This window comes from Sorex araneus, chromosome 4 (assembly GCF_027595985.1).
Source record: "Sorex araneus isolate mSorAra2 chromosome 4, mSorAra2.pri, whole genome shotgun sequence".
In the NCBI taxonomy this organism is placed as follows: domain Eukaryota; kingdom Metazoa; phylum Chordata; class Mammalia; order Eulipotyphla; family Soricidae; genus Sorex; species Sorex araneus.
In genome coordinates, this window is record NC_073305.1 from 138,428,255 (window position 1) to 138,447,378 (window position 19,124).

Sequence of the window (19,124 nt, forward strand, 5' to 3'; positions counted from 1 at the left end):
TTATATAGGAGACTGAAAGTAACTATAAATAAAGATAATTTATTCATTACATATATTTTGGTAGTAGCATATAATGTAATGCAAATTTGGACTATATTTCCAATCAATAATTTTTTTTCCTTGAAATACAGAATTTTATTTAGAAACTGTTTAAAGTAGAAAAAAACCCTGTCAAGAAAGACCAGGTGGAAAATGGGTTCCCGATAAAATGGAATTTGAGGGCAACGAAAGTCTAAAAGGCCACAAAAGAGAAATAGCACCACTGTTATTTGAACAATGGCTAGTTACTTGCATTTTTTTTTTGGCATTGTAAATCACTGAATCTGGGTTTTCCTCTGAATTCCACACAGAGCATGCACTACACAATTTTTATCATAAAATATCTGCTTTCTACACACATTTCAGGACAAGCTACCACCAGAAACAAATCAATGCAAATACATCAGGGGTTGAACAATCTCAGTAGTGGGTGACACACATTTTGCAGAATTCTGCCAAACAAAAGAACTGAATGGCGGTGGGCAAAGCAAATGAGGGCGAGTTAAGGAATGAGATATTTTAAATATTAATAATTAATTCAGACATGGTACTGTCGTTTCTGCAAAAGAAAATTAACATTTAGTAACACGCTAACAAGTCTTATCTCCAAAGAAATTAGTGCACTGGCAAAGGCTTCTGCAAACAGATGGGGGGCTGTGGGCAGCAGGTGCTGAAACACAGGCCTGGCCGGCCCGAGGGAGCGCTGGCCTTCACCCGTCCCTCCCCTGGCCGCAGGTCCAGGAAGAACGCGCAGCCTGATCCCTACCTGCCGAACTTCCACTCTGAGCAGCAAACGTGAAGGAGCCAAAGGAGAGACCCCAGTGGGCCGGGGGCAGAGAAGAAAAAGCATGTTAAATGTAAACTTAAAAAGGCATAAAATGGGACACAACCCCCATTCAAATTCCAGAGACCTGGGCAAGTCCCCGAAAGTTAACTGCTAAGTTTAAAAACTTGATACATCTCATTTCTTAAAAAAAAAAAAAAAAAAAAAAAAGAAAGAAAGAAAGAAAGAAAGAAAGAAAGAAAGAAAGAAAGAAAGAAAGAAAGAAAGAAAGAAAAAGAGAAATTTCAGGGGTCATGGGGAAAAATTGTGAGAAAAATGCTCAATGAAAATCAAGCTCTTCACCTCAAAGGTCTCGGGACTAGAATACGCCTTCTACTCATGCGGCAACAATGGTTGGCCTTTGCCAGTGCACTAATCTCTTTGGAGATAAGACTTGTTAGCGTGTTACTTGCAAAGTGGTCAAAGACAAAGCAACTTGAGCGTCCCGCAGGGGCCCTGTGTAGGCCTGTGAAGTTTCGAGCAGCCCCACGAGGCCTGTGCACAGCAGCTTCCAAAGGTCCCAGGTCTGGCCTTTCCTTCCCCAGACACAATGGCAAACACACAGCATCTCCTGTCACATTGTGTTTTGTATTTTGAAATAGGAAAGCATATTTTAAAACTATTAAGGCATTTATTTATTAAAATGTTCTCTGCCAAAATTTCACATTAGTTTATAAGTTCAATTCAGTCTTTACATTTTCCTCCTGAGGTCGCCACCTCAGCGTATTACACAGTAACACCTTCTCCGGGACTCAGTGTTAACCAGTGTCCACGCGGTGAGCCCATGTCAGCCTCTCTGTTCCCTGGGTGAACCAACTAGATGTTAATACTGCTCTGTTACAAGGGAAAAGCTCCTAACTCAAACTTACTGGAAAAGGAGTGAAACTTCTGCAAAGTGCACTTTAAGAAGAGGTACGTTTTGCTTATGAAAAGAAACCAGTGAGTCCTCTAAGAATAAAAGGGAGCATTTTACAGTTAAGCACATGATTTGGAGTGAAGAATCTCGATGTTGCTCTGCTGGCCCAGGCTGTTAATACTCTTCTTGGTCCTCCTGAGGGCCCCCTTCGTCAGGTATCACAAAGCCTTCGTCTGTGGCATACAGAATGTCCACAATCCTCTGCAATACAGGATTGTTCTCCCCCTCGTTCTCCTGGCAAATCAACTCAATGTTCCTGAGTTTCCCGAAGTAGAAATCTCTCTCTTTCTCCAGATCTTCAACGGTGAGTTTCAATACATTGATCTGTTGCATTAATTCGGCTGCTTCGTCATCCCCATTGCCCACACCGGGGTTCTTCCGCACCATTCCTGGTCCAGCCTTGGGCGTTGCAGTAGTTCTGTGTGTTGCAATGGGCCTCTGTGGCGCTGCGCTGCCAGAGCCTAGAGGTTTCTTGGGCTTGTTCACAGCAGGAGCGACGAGTGAGGGCGCCACTGCAGTCTCCTGACCTTGTCTGGCTGCAACAGGGTCATAGTCTTTCCCATCATAGTTTGCGTCAAAGAATTTCTTGAACCACTGAACAAATTCAAAATTGTCCTGAAACTTCCCTTTTACTAATTTGTCCACAGGAATTATTTTGTCAACACCCATCCTCTTAAAACCTGCTTGTAGTATTTTGAAGTTCTGGATATATTCATGTTCTAGTTTAGCTTGAAATTTCACTTTCTTCAAGGCAATGGAGCCAGGAAACAGCATGTCCATAAACTGACAATACGCAGCCCCTGAGCACAGCTGCTCCATCTTCGTCAGATTCAACTGCAGAGACTCATTGATCCAGGCCAGCATGTCATGTCGACTCAGATTATCACTGGTGACTGACGTTGAGTATACGTTCACTGCCATCTTCGGCTCTGCGGAACCGCTCCACGACCCGTGACCGGCTCCGGTTCCGTCTTCGTCTCCTTCAAACCGCCCGACCCCGCCCACGCGCCCGCGCGATGACCTCACAGGCACCGCCCCCCCGTGACGCGCCGACGTCCCCCAATCAATAATTATTGCAATAAACATTTTTAAACAGTAAAAGTAGATAAAATTCTCTCCATAATTAAAAAATCATGGTCATAGAAACTTCTTATCTACTGGTTTTCCACAATTTCTTTTACTAGTTTCCTTATGATTAATTTGACCAATAGGATGTGTTTATAAGTACAAGATGCCACAGTTGTCTCTTCAATCTTCTCTATTCTCTGAGGCTAGTCTTAAAAATGTAAGGTGTTCTAGATGGATGGCAGAGATACATGACCAGGGGGTTTATTTTATTTATCTCAGAGAGCATCACCAATAAAAACTATTTTTTATGTTAAACTTCTGAAATTTTGGTCATTATGCTTATTCCTCATATTAATAAGATCTAAATTTATATTACTATCTATCTCTAAACATCTATATATTTTTTATTAGTTTATTTTTAATTAGAGAGTCATCGTGAGGGTACAGTTACAGATCCATACATCTTTGTGCTCATGTTTCCCCCATACAAAGTTCGATAACCCATCCCTTCACCAGTGCCCATTCTCCACCACCAGTAAACCCAACATCCCTCCCCCCCTCCCCAGTCCCGTCTCCCCCCACCCCACACTGCCACTATGGCAGGGAATTCCCTTTTGTTCTCTCTTTCTGATTAGGTGTTGTGGTTTGCAATAAAGGTGTTGAGTGGCCATTGTGTTCAGTCTCTAGTCTGTATTCGGCCCGCATCACCCTTCCCCCACATGACCTCCAACCACATTTTACTTGGTGGTCCCTTCCCTGAGTTACCCAGAATGAGAGACCAGCCTCCAAGCCATGGAAACAATCTCCTAGTACTTATTTCTACTATTCTTGGGCGTTAGTCTTATAGTCTATTATTCTATATTCCACAGATGAGTGCAATCTTCCTATGTCTGTCTCTCTCTTTCTGACTCATTTCACTTAGCATAATACTTTCCATGTTGATTCACTTATATGCAAACGTCATGACCTCATTTTTTCTAACAGCTGCATAGTATTCCATTGTATAGATTAAACATCTATATTTTTAACTTTTGTATTTGTATTTTGGGCCACACCTAGCAGTGCTTAGGACTTGAACTCCTGGCTCTGCACTCAGAGATCACTCCTGGGTGGGCTCAGGGAACCATACGGGGGCTGGGAATTATATCGGAGTTGGCCATGAACAAGGCTAAAGACCTGCCTGCTCTACTACCACTCTGGATTCCATTGTTTAAGTTAAATGGCTCATAAAATTACCAACCTAGCAAGCCACTGATAGTAATAGAACAGTATTAAACTATTTTTGTGAGGGAGGGAGATTCCAGGAATGTGCTCAAGAAACTTCCATAAAGGATGAGTGTAAATGGACAAAAATAAAAATTATAGAATCATCATGAGTGAAGGAAACACTAAAATGCCCACCTGGAGAGCATTCTCTTACATAAAGACATTCATTCAGCAGACCAGAGCAATCATAATTCCCATAGAATTAATCTTGGCCATTGCCATTGTACTTTGGGACCTTCCGAGTATGAATTGTTGAGTTTATATTAAAGGTTCTTTCCTCCATCTATATAAGTGACATGGATGAAAAGATTGTGGTGGAGAATGGTTAAGTCCCTTGATGTAATCTGATGCCACTTTTGTGCATATTCAATGAGTTTTAAACATCCTCAAATATCTACAATGTGTTCATTTCCTGTGTGAGATTTAAAGTGTGTGACAGGAAATCCATTTCTTTCCCTGTAGATGCTAAATTCATTACCTGACACAGAATTCAAACTCACTCTGCACTTGCTACCATGGCAACCAGTGCCAGGCATTTTCTTCCCTTCAGCTAGAAGCAGGGTAGTCACATGTCACAGCAGTAACTGTATTCCATTAAAATATTTATTTTAAAGGTACTTATATGTCAAGTGTCTCTTTACAAATGAAACCAGCATAATTAATAAACAATAATCAAATTATTGTTCACATCATGGTAAAACACAGAATATGGTTTTCTTTGAAATGTTTCAATGAGAGGATTTCCTTTTCTCTTTTATAATTTATTCAAAGAAATAGTTTTATTTGAAATAATGGGTAGAATAGATACTTTTCCTCTTCAAATTATAAAAAACCTTTACATAATGGTAATTATTATCAGGGATAAGACCTTGACAGGCACTGCACTTAAATGATCCAAATGTTATTATGACTTTAAGAAATGTCATGTTACAATTCCACATGAGTTTGAGTGTCATATGTTCTCTGCTTCAAGCAAGAGTAGAAAACCAGAAACTTATCTGTCCTCTTTTCCTGAATGGCACAGAGAATAATTTATAAAAAAATAAATGAAATAATTTTATTATTTTTTTCTGCCTAACAACTAGAATGGGAAGAAATGAGAGTGAAGTTAGATGATCGGCAACTACACCACATCCACTTTGCTGATGATATCATTCTAATAACACCAAACATCAGCTAAGTAGCATGAATACTGGCCGACTTTGACCGTGTGTGTGTGGAAAGGTTGGTCTGCAGCTGAATCTCACAAAAACAATGTTCATGAGAAACGGACTAGTCCCTGATGTTCCATTTGCTTTCAATGGAATGAACATCTCCAAATGTCCACGTGTCTATTGCTTTCCAACTCCTAGGTCGAGAACTCAACTTGACAAATGACCTGGCACTAGAGCTGCGCAGGAGGAAGAGAGCAGCATGGAACGCCTTCAAGAGTGTCTAAGAAGTTGTTAAGAGGACCAAGAATCTCCGGCTCTGGGCACATATTTTTGACTCCTCTGTTCTTCCTGCACTAACATACACCTCAGAGACCTGGACCCTATGAAAACAGGATGAGAACGCTATTTGGGTCTCCCAAAGAGGAATCGAAAGAGCTATGCTTGGAGTATCAGGCTTCATTCAAGTGAGAGAAGTAATCTGAAGTTCTGACCTCCATCGATGATCCAAGATCAGGGACGCTGTCTCGTTTGCCAGCTGTCAAAAATCAGATGGGCCAGATACATAATGCGATTTAGAGACGACCGATGAATGAGAGCAATTACCAACTGTATTCCACAGGACATCACACTCAATGTACATACACATGCATATACACAATTAAAAGTTATTCAGCCAGAAGAAAAAGAAAATTTGCTATTTACAGCAATATAGATGGAATACATTATGCTAAATGAAAGAGATCAGAGAAAGACAAATTCTATATGATATTACTTATTTAGAGTCATTTTTTACTCCATGTTACCATTTGTTTTCTACAGAATTATCAAAGGGAGTTGAAAAGCAATAGACATGTGGAGATCATGCATGCTTATAAATTTTCTAAACAATGGTCACCTAATTAAAAAATATTTATTTTTTAATTGAGTTACAGTGAGATGAAGTTACAAAGTTTTCATGTAACTGGAAGATATATTGCTCCAACATCCACTCCTTCACCAGTGTACATTTCCCACTACAGTTTCTCTCCAGCCCTCACCTCACCCCTACTATCTGCCTCTATGGCAGGTGCTTTTCCTCTCTCTCTCTCTCTCTCTCTCTCTTTGAGCCTTATGGTTTTCAATAAAGATACTGAAAGGTTATCAGGTATATCCCTTTACCTACTTTCAACACTAAGTTCATGTCCAAAACAATCATTTTTCCAACGATTATTGTCATACTAGTCCCTTCTTTATCCTAACTTCTCTTTGCCCTCCAGACATGCTTACTCTTGTGGCAGCTTCCAACCATTGACAAGGACCCATGGCTCCTGCTTTCCCTGGCCTTGGATATGTTTCATATATATATGTATATATACACATATATCGTACAAATTAATGCAATCATCCTATTTCTGTCCCTCTTCTTCTGAATCATTTCACTCAGCATTATGTTCTCCATGTCCATCCATTTACAAAAAAATTTCATGACTTCATTTTTCCTAACAGTGGCATGGTATTCTATTATGTAGATCTACCATAGTTTCTTTATCCAATCATCTGTTCTCAGGCACTTGGGCTATTTCCAGATTCTGACTATTGTGAATAGTGCTGCAATAACCATACGAGTGCAGATGATGTTTCTGTTGTGTGTTATGGGGCCCCAGGTATATTCCCAGAAGAGCTCAATTTCTAGTTTTTTGAGGAATGCCCATATTGTTTTACAAAACGACTGGACCAGTCGGCATTACCACCAACAATGGAGAGTCTCTTTTTTCCCATATCCATATCAACATTGGCTGCTCTTGTTCTCTTTGATGTTCTCCAATCTCTGTGGTATGAGATGATATCTCCTTGTTGTTTTGATTTACATCTTCCTGATGATTAGCAATGTAGAGCAATTTTTACGTGCCTTTCAGTTATTTGAATTTATTCTTTAAGTAAGTTTTGGTTCAATTCCTCTCCCCATTTTTTGATGGGGTTGGATTTTTTTCCATCTAAAGTTCTACCAGTGCCTTATATAACTTTGATATTAACCTTTTATCAGATGAGTATTGGGCAAATAATATTTCCCATTCTGTGTGTTTTCTTTGTAACTTAAACACCATTTCTTTTGAGGTGCAGACATTTCTTAGTTTATTGTATTTCCATTTGTTTATCATTGCTTCCATTTGCTTTGTCAGTGGTGTTTCATCTTTGAAGATCTCTTTAGATTAAGTGTCATGGAAAGTATAGAGAGCCTTAAGCTATGTAAACACATAAACACAAACTATGTTCAGAGATAGAGAAAATAATTTTGCCTGCTACAGACTGACGGTAAGCCAGTAAAATGTGGTAAGGGGTTAAAATTATACAAACTTCATTATAAAGTAAATCAGTTATGTGGATATACCATCAGACAAAAAAACTATAGTTAGGCAGCAGAATATATTAAACCGTTTTTATTGAGATACCAGACTTATAATACTGTTAATCATACTTTACGTTCATACATTATTCTAAATTATTCTACATTATTCTAAATAATACATTGTTCTGCTTGGATCGGGACTGGGCCTCTTCCACCCAAATCCCCAATTTTCCAGTAGCTAGGCAGTTACACCCCCCGGCGCCATGTAATCCCATCAATGGCCAACATCCAGAGACTATAAAATCAAGCTCCCGCAATGCGGCCAAGTGACATCGAATAGCCTATCTCTCCCTCTTCTCCCTTTGACAAGCTACCAAGAGTCTATTGCCCACTTGGGAGAGCCTGGCATATTCATATCCAAAATACAGTAACAGATATATACATATCTCTTGGAGAGCCTGGCAAGCTACCAAGAGTATCTTGCCTTCTCGGAGAGCCTGGCAAGCTACCAAGAGTATCCCGCCCTCACGGCAGAGCCTGGCAAGCTACCCGTGGCATATTTGATATGCCAAAAACAGGAACAATAGGTCTCATTCCCCTGACCCTGTAAGAGCCTCCAATCATTAGGAAAGATGAGTAGGAGAGTCTGCTAAAATCTCAGGGCTGAGTGTAACAGAGATGTTACTGCTGCCCACTCGAGTAAATCGAGGAACAACGGGATGACAGTGATACAGTGATTTTAAAACCACACTGACGACCAGAGAGCCTATTTATCTCCACCACTGCCCCAAGAAATCCAATGCTCTGGGGTTACTCCTGGCTCTGCGCTCAGGAATTATTCCTGATGGTACTTGGGAGGCTATGGGATGCAGGGAATCATACTTGGGTTGACTGCATGCAAGATAAATGCTCTATACGCTGTTATCACTCCTGACCTATAAACTCAGTTCTATAATGAGATAAAGATGACTGACCATTTATTATTTCCTTACTAGGCCTTTTTTTCAATTTTTTAAAAAAATTGAATCACCATAGGATAAGCAGTTACAAAGTTTTCATGATAGGGTTTCTATCATACAATGTTTCAAAACTCATCCCTTCACCAGTGTACATTTCCCATCACCAGTGTCTCCAGTATCCCTAGAGACCCCCTCCAGGGATATCCTGAGACCCCCTCCGGCCCCACCCCCTCCCCACCACCTGTCTCTATGGCAGGCACTTTTCTTCTTACTTTCTTTCTCCTTTTGGGAATTATGGTTTGCAATATAGATAATGAACGGTCATCATGTTTGGTCCTTTTACCCACTTTCAGCACGCATCTCCCATCCAGAGCAATTCTTCCAACCATCATTGTCTTAGTGGGCTGTTCTCTATCTGTCTATCCCTCAGCCTCTGAGGCAGCCTTACGAATACTCCTGGCCCTTGTTTCTACTGTCCTTGGGTGTTATTCTCATACTATGTAATTTTATATCTCACAATTGAGTACAGTCATTCTATGTCTGTCCCTCTCCTTCTATGTTTCTTTTTAATCTGACATATGAGCTCTCTCTCTCTCTCTCTCTCTCTCATGGAGATGGTGACACCAATGAAAACTAATCATAGGATTGATAAAAATAAATTAAAAAATATGTAGGGTCAGAGTGGAAGGAAATGCAAATAAAAGTGCTTTGCAAATCACACACAATACACACAAAATGTACAATAATATCATTACACATTTAAAATTTGCTAGCTTCAATCAAAAGGTGATTTCATGAAGAAACTTCTAAAATAATTATCAGATATTTCATAAAATTTGACAATGCTACAATTAAAAGACTATGGTTTGATTAAATTACTTGAATTGAATTATGCAATGTTTAATTATTACAAACACTGGTAGAATCTCAAAGGAGGAATAGTTGGGTCAGAAGCCAGTATAAAGGAAAGCTGAGAATAATGTGCAAGCTCACTGTTTTAGACAAGTGGAAACATACAAAGTATTAGTTCAGCCCTTTTGAAGCTTACATATTTAAATATCTCTTTTAGTTTCTAAAGAACTAATAATGATAAAGGATTTATTTATGACATACAATCATGCAATGTAGGTCATTGCAAGAATAACAAAACTAATTTTAATTAAAAATAATACCATAGCAGCTCCTTGCAGAATGTCTCCAGCCTGAGAACTAAGCCGCGACCCTATGCCCGCCCAGGAGGGGAAAGGTATTTCTCTCTCTCACCTCTCCCTTTCCGGGGATGAAGGGCGTGGGGATAGCCATATTATGACGACCACAGATGGGGTTTATAAGCATGCAATGATCCAATATCCGAAAGAAATCTCCCTGGACTTAGTTGTTAAAGTACAGAAATCCAAAACAGCGCGGCCGCTACCGCGGCCTCGCGACCTCATTTCTCTTTACAACAGGTCAGACTCTAGTGGGGTACTCCTAACAATAATGGTGAAGTTTGTGTTGAAATATTGAATGTAACCAAAGTAAATAGAAAGTAAAGTGAAATTTATCAGTTACAAGGCGGAGGGGGGGGAATAGTGCGGGGGTGAGCGGGATGGGAGGTGTACTGGGGTTTTTTTTTGGTGGTGGGATATGGGCACTGGTGAAGGGATGGTTGTTTCAGCATTGTATGACTAAGACTTAAGCCTGAAAGCATTGTAATTTTCCACATGGTGATTCAATAAAATAAAATTCTTATTTAAAATAATAATTCCATAAAAATTGAAATAAAAACAGCATTGAGACTAATAGTATAGTTTTTAAAGTTTGATTTTGATAAGAGAAAGTATAATAAATAAGGCAATAGATTTCAGAGTAATAAAATATAATGTAAAAAGTAAACTGTTAGCTAGTTTAGAAAATTATTAGAAATTTTCTCACTTTTGGGGGTTTATTTTGTTTTTGAATCATACCTGGTGGCCACTCTTTATGATTACTTAATGGTTGCCCCTGGAATTATTGGGGGACTATGTGTGCCATGTGTCAATTCCCTATGTCTGCAGGCAAAGTATGCAAATTATTGAACTATTTCTATGGGACCCACTCTTTTTTATGTCTGGGCCTACTATCTTTTTCAATGAATTTTATAGATTCCAAGTACATGTATTAGAAGAGGAAGCAAACTATGTTATTTGTAGGCAAGAAAGTACTACATAGATGAGTTAAGGATTTTGTAAATTTATATTACTGCTCATCTTTGAAAAGTCAGTAAAAAATGTTATACAGAGAACTATATATAATCAAAACAAGCATAATAGATCACTATTTTACTTTCGACTTTTGTGTTGTCTAAAATTTCATTTCTACTAGTATAAGTCAGTTATCTTCAAAGATTTTGTTTTGTTTACAGTGAACAAATTGAGTATTTTTAATAATTTAATTTTAATAAAATTGATACAAGTAATTATTTTTAACTACCCAGTTTTAATTTCCATATGCTAGTGATAGATATAATTCACTTATACAAAAACACTTTAGAGTTGTTTATAATTTTAAAAGTATAAAGAGGGGTTCTTAGACTAATACCCACAAGAATTACTATTGCTATGTAAGGCATTAGAATAGTATTATCTAGCAAAGTGGTCAAGAGTAGAGTTCATTAATCAATAAACTGGAAAATTTATGGTCGAGTCTGAGAAAGGTGCAAAACTGAGTGATAGTGCAGAATGATCACAGTGATAAAAAGGTTATTTTTTTTAAAGAAACTATATGAGAACATCCTACACCTTAAAGCTCTCCAATTTTAAGTAGGCCTATTTTAACTATGAGCTTTATACCATTTAGCAAGGGCTTTTTCCTTCTTTACTTCCATGTTTTTAAAAAGAATTTATTTTATTTTCATAAAGTTGTTCACAACAGTACATTACATTTAACATTCCAATACCAACCCCACCACCATTACACCTTCCTATCACCATATTTCGAATGTTTCTACACTGACCCCAGAGCCTTCCCACCAAAGCTGGATCTAAAAATTTTTTTTTATATTGCTGGTTATGAATAATCTGCTAAAAATTATCCAGAATGTTTTCTTAGAGGAAAATATGTGAAGGTTGTTGTATTTCACCCTGAAACCATCTAGCCCTTGTCTTGGTACATCAGTGGTGTAGAGTATGAGATGCCGCCCCCATGCACTCCAGGAATTCTAAAACTTGAAAGATGGTGATGCAGCTGAGGTTAATTAATTTATTTTTTTTAACTGGGTGTGACTTTGGGTTCTGGAAGCATCTCTGCAGAATATTGCTTCCAAGAGATTTATTTCTGAGGTTATGACTGTTACTGAGCTTATTTGGTGCCAGAGGCAGTTCCTGGGCATGACCAGAAGCACAGGGAGATGGGGGGAGGTTAACTATTCCTAACTCTGTGTTGAGTCTGGAGATTTTGGTCACAAGCCCTGCATACCTGGGTTTTTCAGCAGATTCACTCATAGATGATGTTCGTCTGGGCCTGTGGAAGTCAACAGTGAGCATGGTGGTGATTGAGTTCTGGAGGTTTTCGGCTGCCAGTGCTCTATTGGGGTGGTGGGGAGACTTACCTGCCCCATTCTGGGATGCCCCAGATAAAACAGCCGGGTGTGGGGTCTGGAGGCATCTCTGCTCATGGTGTTTTGTTGTTGTTGTTGTTGTTTTTAATTGAATTGCCATGAAGTAGATCAACACAAAGCTATTCAGGATTTGGTTTCAGTCATACACTATTCCAATACCCATCCCTTCTCCAGGGTACATTTCCCACCACCAATGTCCCCAGTTTCCCTCTCACAACTTCCCTACTACCCCACCTGCCTCTCAGATAGCACCTTTCTTCTTTCTCTGTCTCCTTTTTCTTCCTTTCATGTTTTTATGGTCAGCATTCAGAATGTCCACTAAAAAAGTAGTTTAATAATTATAGCTGTCAGAATAGTCTGAGAAACAATAGTTGTACATTTTTGCTTGATAATGTAGGGACTAAAATATGGTAATAACCTAAAACTGCAAACAATTATATCTTAGAATATAAAACACAAAGATATTGCCTATCAATGCCATGTCACAATAGGAATGTGGTATTTATGGTTTTTATCCAGGCAGGGGAATTCATCTGGAGCCAATTAGCTGGGAATGCTCAGGAGGAACATATATAGAAAAACAAACTAAATTCCTTTGCATGCCTCCCTACATAATTGTTTCAGGGTTTGAGAGATCACATTCAAATAGATTATCCAGAAGAATAAAATGTTACTTTTATTCATAACAAACTAATAATGCTTTCAAAAAGAATTGTTTGGGGGAGGGCAATGTGGTGGAGAGGACAGAAATAGACCGTTGTCATCTCAAAAATTCAACCTACGGATTTTTCTTGAGAGGCCAGGTCTTTCCCTCATCTACAGTGAGAGCTACACCTGTGTCTTTGTGAGACGGTAGGAAGTACTTTTATTCATGGCTCTCCAACTCCCTCAAGCCTCAAGATAGTTTTGGGTATTTAACTGGACAGTTGACGAAATAGTGAGGTCAGGGGATCAGAGGGTCAAGGTCTTGAAAAACAAAATAAGTTGAAGGACTGTTCGAAATGAAGAACACTGAGGCAGTATGCCATCTGTATGCAATCGCTTGTCTGGTACTAGGTCTTGGTTTTGAAAAAAATGCATTAATTTGGCAGTTGGCAGAGTTTTAGGGGATTGATTGAATGGGATACCAAGGATCAAGTTTTAGTCAATTGCATTCAAGACAAGCACTTTCCCCACTGTACTATTTATCCTACCCTAATTATACTAGTTTGTAATTTGTTTGTAAGTCTGAAATTATTTAAACCACAGAGACATTTACTAATGAATCTAGTTCTCAGTACTAACAGTGACTAAAAATTCAGGTTATAGCATTACAACTTCTAGTTTTGAATTCCAACTTTATTACCTCTTAGGCATATAACTTCTGAAATTAGTTCATTTCTAAGTATTTCAGTTTCCTGCACTTTATTTATTAAATAAAGTTTTAGTACTTTATTCAGAAAATGTTTATTAGAATTATGTAAATTATTTGTCCAATAAAAGTTATTATGCAGGGAGTGTTAGAGTGAAATAAAATATTGATTCTATCTTCAGGTGAGTTATTATATATAAAGAAATCTATTTGTCAGCTACACAGGATCTTAAACAAATTATTGGTCAAGGAGAAGCAAATAGATGAAATGATGGAATATCTGACATTGCAATAGGCAGTCATAAGTTTTGAGAGGTCAGGAGATCAAGAAAAATCATTAAGGTGACATTTCTAAGAGCTTTGAATTTTTATCGAGACAACCCACCACTAGCTCAAGACAAAAAGCATTTCTGAGAAATGATGTGATGTACAAGAAGTGAATTCTTATTCAGTGTATAGACCAAAGAGAAGTTTAAACTTTATTTCTTAAGAATGTTAGCTTTTACATATGCATGTGCTTTGAAACATCCCAATGCAGCACACGGAAGGGATAATGTGGTTGAGATTAGCATTAGAAACCTCAGCATTCCAACACAGTAAAGCCTGCAGGAATGGGGAAAGAGTTTCCAATCATGTAAACCATTAGATGTGGGAGGATATGCTATGGGAAAACCGGACCTGGGATCATAAAATACAGTTGGCGCAGTGTAGCTCAAAGCATACAATTTCCCTCCTTGTGGCTTTGCTATTAAGGCCAGCTGTGGTGCATGGGACTCACCAAATTTTATATTTCCCAATTCGACTCATTTTATGAACTCTGCACTACTCTAAGAAACTTTCAAGCTAAATGTTCTGACATGAAATTAATGTTATGAGCATTTGAATTTAATGAAGCATGGGAATTAGATCATTGAAATCAAATAAGGATTAACATAGGTTACCTAGTTCATTCCTTTACTTTGGTGTTAAAATCCTTTCCTATTTACAGATTGCCAGGCATGAAGATTGTGTGGATCAGGGTCACAACCCTGAAGCAGAAGTTACTAAATATTAGAAATAGGGAGAATCCTTACAAGGGCTAGAGAGACAAAGAGAAGAAGTAGTGTTTGCAGAATCTGGAACTGAGAACGTTTCTTGTGATCAAGAACTCAGACTTATTGTCATAAGGAGCTGTCTAGCAGAAAACTAGAACCATTAAATAGAATGCCATCTGAAACTGCATTTTAGAAAACGCTGTTTAAACTGTCAAAACATTTCTTGCTTGTGCAGTTTATACTCTATGTATTTCTTACAGAAACAAAATGGAAGAACAGAGCAATTTTCTATTTCCTTTCATCCTCTGTCTACATTAAGTGTTGGAAGCTTGCTTCATGATCTGGGGGAGAGGGAAGCTGGAATAAAGAAGGGATCACTAAGTCAATGATGGTGGAAGAATTGTTTGAGATGGGAAATGTGTGCTGAAAGTAGATAAAGGACAAAATGTCATAGTCTCTCAGTATCTATATTGCAAAACATACTGCCCAAAATTAAAGAAAGACTATAGGGGAAATTGTATGCCATAGAGGTAGGCGGGTATTGGGATGTGAGAGTGGAATACTGGGGACATTGGTGGTGGAAAATATGCACTGGTGGAGGGATGGATGGGTGTTCGATCATTATATGACTGAAACTCAAACATGAAAGCTTTGTAACTATCTCATGGTGATTCAATAAAAAGTTTTAAAAAGTCAATCAATAAAAATTAAACAAACTCTTAAAAACAAATGTTACCTTTTATTCAAACTGGAAACCAGTTAGCAGGAGAGCTTAGGAAATGTAGTTGAACTGAGAGGGCTCATATGTTTGCAGATCAAGATGTCTCTGCTTCTACTGAAACAACCAGAGATAGCCAAGTCTCTCTGCTGCTACTGACATTGTCTCAGCAGAGATTTGTCCACCTAGGTGAGTTTCTTTGATTTAAAGAAATTGTGTGAAGTGGTTATAATCTCAAAATTATTGAGAGATTTGGGTCTATCCCTGACAGTTCAGAACTGAAAAGGAATGGAGGTCACCTCATTCCGATATGCTCATTTTCACTGTTCTGTATTTGTTAGCACTTACAAGATCACTTTAAGTTATTTTAGAAGTATACAGTTAAAAAAATCCTAAAGAGACAGCAGAAACAGTAAGAGGACAGAACACAGGGAACATTTTGTTCAAAGTTATGAATCTAGTATCATAAAGAAAAAAAAACCAATGCGATGTTTACATAAGAAGTTGAGTAATTACAATAAAAAATGACCTAGATTTTACCTGTCTTGTTTTCCATCCAAAGTCACTGTGGAGTCTTGAGTGGACAGTGGAACGCTCAAGAGGAAGTGATTTCTTTGAAGAGGTTGGGGCCACCTACTGTACATTGGTTTTCTTTGCTTTCTCAGAAATAGGGAGTTACCCTATCTTCTAAAGCTGAGGGGGAAGAAAGAAGAGGGAATACTAGGAGAATAATGTAAGTTTGAATAGTCTGCTGCAGAATGGAAGGGAGTCCCCTTAGAAATGATTACAATGCAGGTACTGTGTAATGGAGTGTCACACTGAAGAGCTGAGTGAAAGGGTTGAATGTGAGATGGCACCAATCAATAAGGCTATATGCTTTCTTCAGTTGTGCCCATGGTCTGGGGAATAAATAGAAAAGGCAGTGCTTAAACTGCTCCTGGCAGGACAAGCACATTGATTCGAGAACTTTCCTAACATAAGCCAGAGGGAATTTGGGACTCTGAAAGTGAGAGCATCAAATGAAAGGGTTACTTTAGAGTTTGTAATTCAATTTACTGAGAGAAAAACTATTGAAACAAGTGAATCTTAGGCTAAAGTCTGAGGACGTGATTTCTGAAATGCAGGCTTTAGCAAATGTCCAGTATTACACTGGTGTCATGTGACAACTCGGATTGAGATGTGCTGTTGGTATATGATAGGTACCAGATTTTAATGACAGTAAGAAAAGCAAAATGGGAGCATGAGAAATATTTTTTGAAAAATTTAGTATCTTTTTAGGGAATCATAATATTTTCAATGCACTTAGTAAAATAAAGTTATTAAAGTTAATATTACGTTTTTTCCTACTTTTTGTTTATTCATTATTTTGAGGGTGGTGTTCAGGGGCCTATGTGGCCATTACTGCTGATACTTGGACAGACTGCTTGGTGGTTCAGTGCTAAAGCCTGAAGGTGTGGTACTTGCTCAGGATCTGCAGATTCAGGGCTCAACCTGTAACAATATGTTAGTAATCTCTTATGCAAGAGCTTAATGTTTTCAGAGTGAGATACAACAATCTTCATGCAGTTTCCTCTAAGAAAAAATATTTGGATCATATTTAGCATATTATTCAAAACAAGCAATACAAAATAAATTATTTAGGATCTATTGTTGGGGCAGGCTTGGGTTATGGTGGGAAAATTTGAAATAATGGTGGTGGGAAGGTGTAATGGTGGTGAGATTGGTGTTGGTAAATTGAACTTAAGTATTGTGAACAACTCTATAAAAATAAAGGTTGGGGGTGATTCACAACTGGTAATGCTCAAGGGTTACTCTTGGCTCTGAACTTAGAAATTACTCCTACCATTGCTGGGGGACCATAGGGGATGCCAGGGATTGAACCCAGGTCAGCCATGTGCGAGGCAAACACCCTACACACTGTACTATTGTGCAGCCCCAAAAAGAATGCTTTCTTGAATTTGACAACAAAGGCATAAGTGGCAAAAATAAAAATAGACAGAGACTAAAATAAGTTTCAAAGGAAACAATTAACTAAGTGGAAAGCAAAGGAAGAATATTATGAACTAGATATGTGAAAAGGAGCTGATAACAAAATTGTATAAAGAACTAATAATTCAACAGTAAAACAATTATATAATTCATTAAAAAAAGTTATGGGACTAGAGATAGCACATGAGTTAACGCTCATACCTTGCAGGCAGCAAACCCTGGCTTGATCACCAACCCACATGTTCATCCTAAGTATTCCTTGATATAGCTCTGCAGACCACTAAAGACTAGGGTGGCTCAGATAATCCTGGCATTGTATCCTGGAGTGCTTGTATTGAACCACAGGCTTGTTTGACTGAGCCTCGTCTCCACTTTAAAAATACTTGAATAGTCTCCTCCAAAGAAATATACAAAATTTCAACATGCATTAGAAATGATGCTAAATGAAAGTAGACTAGAGACTGAGCACGATGGCCACTCAATACCCCTATTGCAAACCATAGGACCCAAAAGGAGAGAGAGAACAAAAGGGAATACCCTGCCACAGAGCGGGGTGGGGTGGGAGGATGGGATTGGGGGGTGGGAGGGATACTGGGTTCATTGGTGATGGAGAATGGACACTGGTGAAGGGATGGGTGCTCGAATATTGTATGAGGGAAACATAAGCATGAAAATGTGTAAATCTGTAACTGTACCCTCACGGTGATTCATTAATTTTAAAAAATGTATATTTGGAAAAGATGCATTCTTGAAATTAAAAATAATTGGGGGGCACATACATCAGTGCTCAGGGGTTACTCTTTGCTTTGCTTTCAGGGACCACTCCTAGTAGACTCAGTGGACTATATAAATTGCCAGAGTTAGCTATATGCAAGAAAAGTACCCTATCTTTTTTCTATTGCTCTAGTCCCTTGGATTTTTAAGAATAAGAATTTTTTTTTTATTGAATCACCATGTGGAAAGTTACAAAGCTTTCAGGCTTAAGTCTCAGTTACACAATGCTCAAACACCCATCCCTTCACTAGTGCACATATTCCACTATCAAGAACCACGATAAACCTCCCCCCCAACCCCCAAGAATAAGGAATTTTTGATAAAATTACTGACATACTATGCAGCTGTCAGAAAAATGAAGTCATGAAATTTGCCTATAAATGGATGGACATGGAGAGTACCATGCTGAGTAAAATGAGTCAAAAGGAAAGGGACAGATATAGAATGACTGCATTCATTTGTGGTATATAAAAATATATGAGAAGACTAATATCCATGGCCAGGAAAACAGGGGTTAGGAGGACTTGTCAAGGGTTGGAAATAACCACGAGTGTGTATGGGACTGAGGGTAGGTAAGATAGAGAAGAGTCTTCCATGACAATAATAGCTGGGAATGATCACGCTGGACAAGATCTGAAGGTTAAAAGTAGGTAAGGGATATTCTTGATGAACTTTCAGTATCAATATTGCAAACCACAATGTCTGAGAGGAGAGAAAGAGAAAGAGAGAGAGAGAGAGAAAGGGAGAGAGAGCCTGCTACAGAGCTATAGAGGCAGGCATTGGTCATTGAAGTGGAGGTGGCGGGTGATGGGAGGGAACCTGGGGACACTGGTGCTGGGAAGTGTACACTGGTGGAGGGATGGGTGTTGGAACACTGTATGACTGAAATCCAATCATGAACAGCTTTGTAGTGGTCTATCTCACAGTGATTCAATAAAAAAGTTTAAAAATTAAAAAAAAGAAATGATGCTAAAATCGCAACTTATAAAAAAAAGTGAAAATCAAACCCCCAATTATCACATCATATTTATAACAATATATACCATTAAGAAGTACGTTGGCAAGAATGGGAAGAAATTGGAAAACCTGTAAACTGTTGCTGCAGCTACTATGGGAAATAATACAATACT

At 38.5% G+C, this 19,124-nt stretch overlaps 1 protein-coding gene across 1 annotated transcript; it reads right to left on the reverse strand.

Annotated features, from left to right (window-relative positions):
* Window positions 1-1,384: 1,384 nt before the first annotated feature.
* On the reverse strand, window positions 1,385-2,766 carry LOC129404261 (microtubule-associated protein RP/EB family member 1-like). Its single transcript, XM_055135989.1, has one exon. The coding sequence runs from the start codon at window positions 2,697-2,699 to the stop codon at window positions 1,893-1,895; it is 807 nt and encodes a 268-aa protein (XP_054991964.1). The 5' UTR covers window positions 2,700-2,766; the 3' UTR covers window positions 1,385-1,892.
* Between the last annotated feature and the right edge of the window lie 16,358 nt (window positions 2,767-19,124).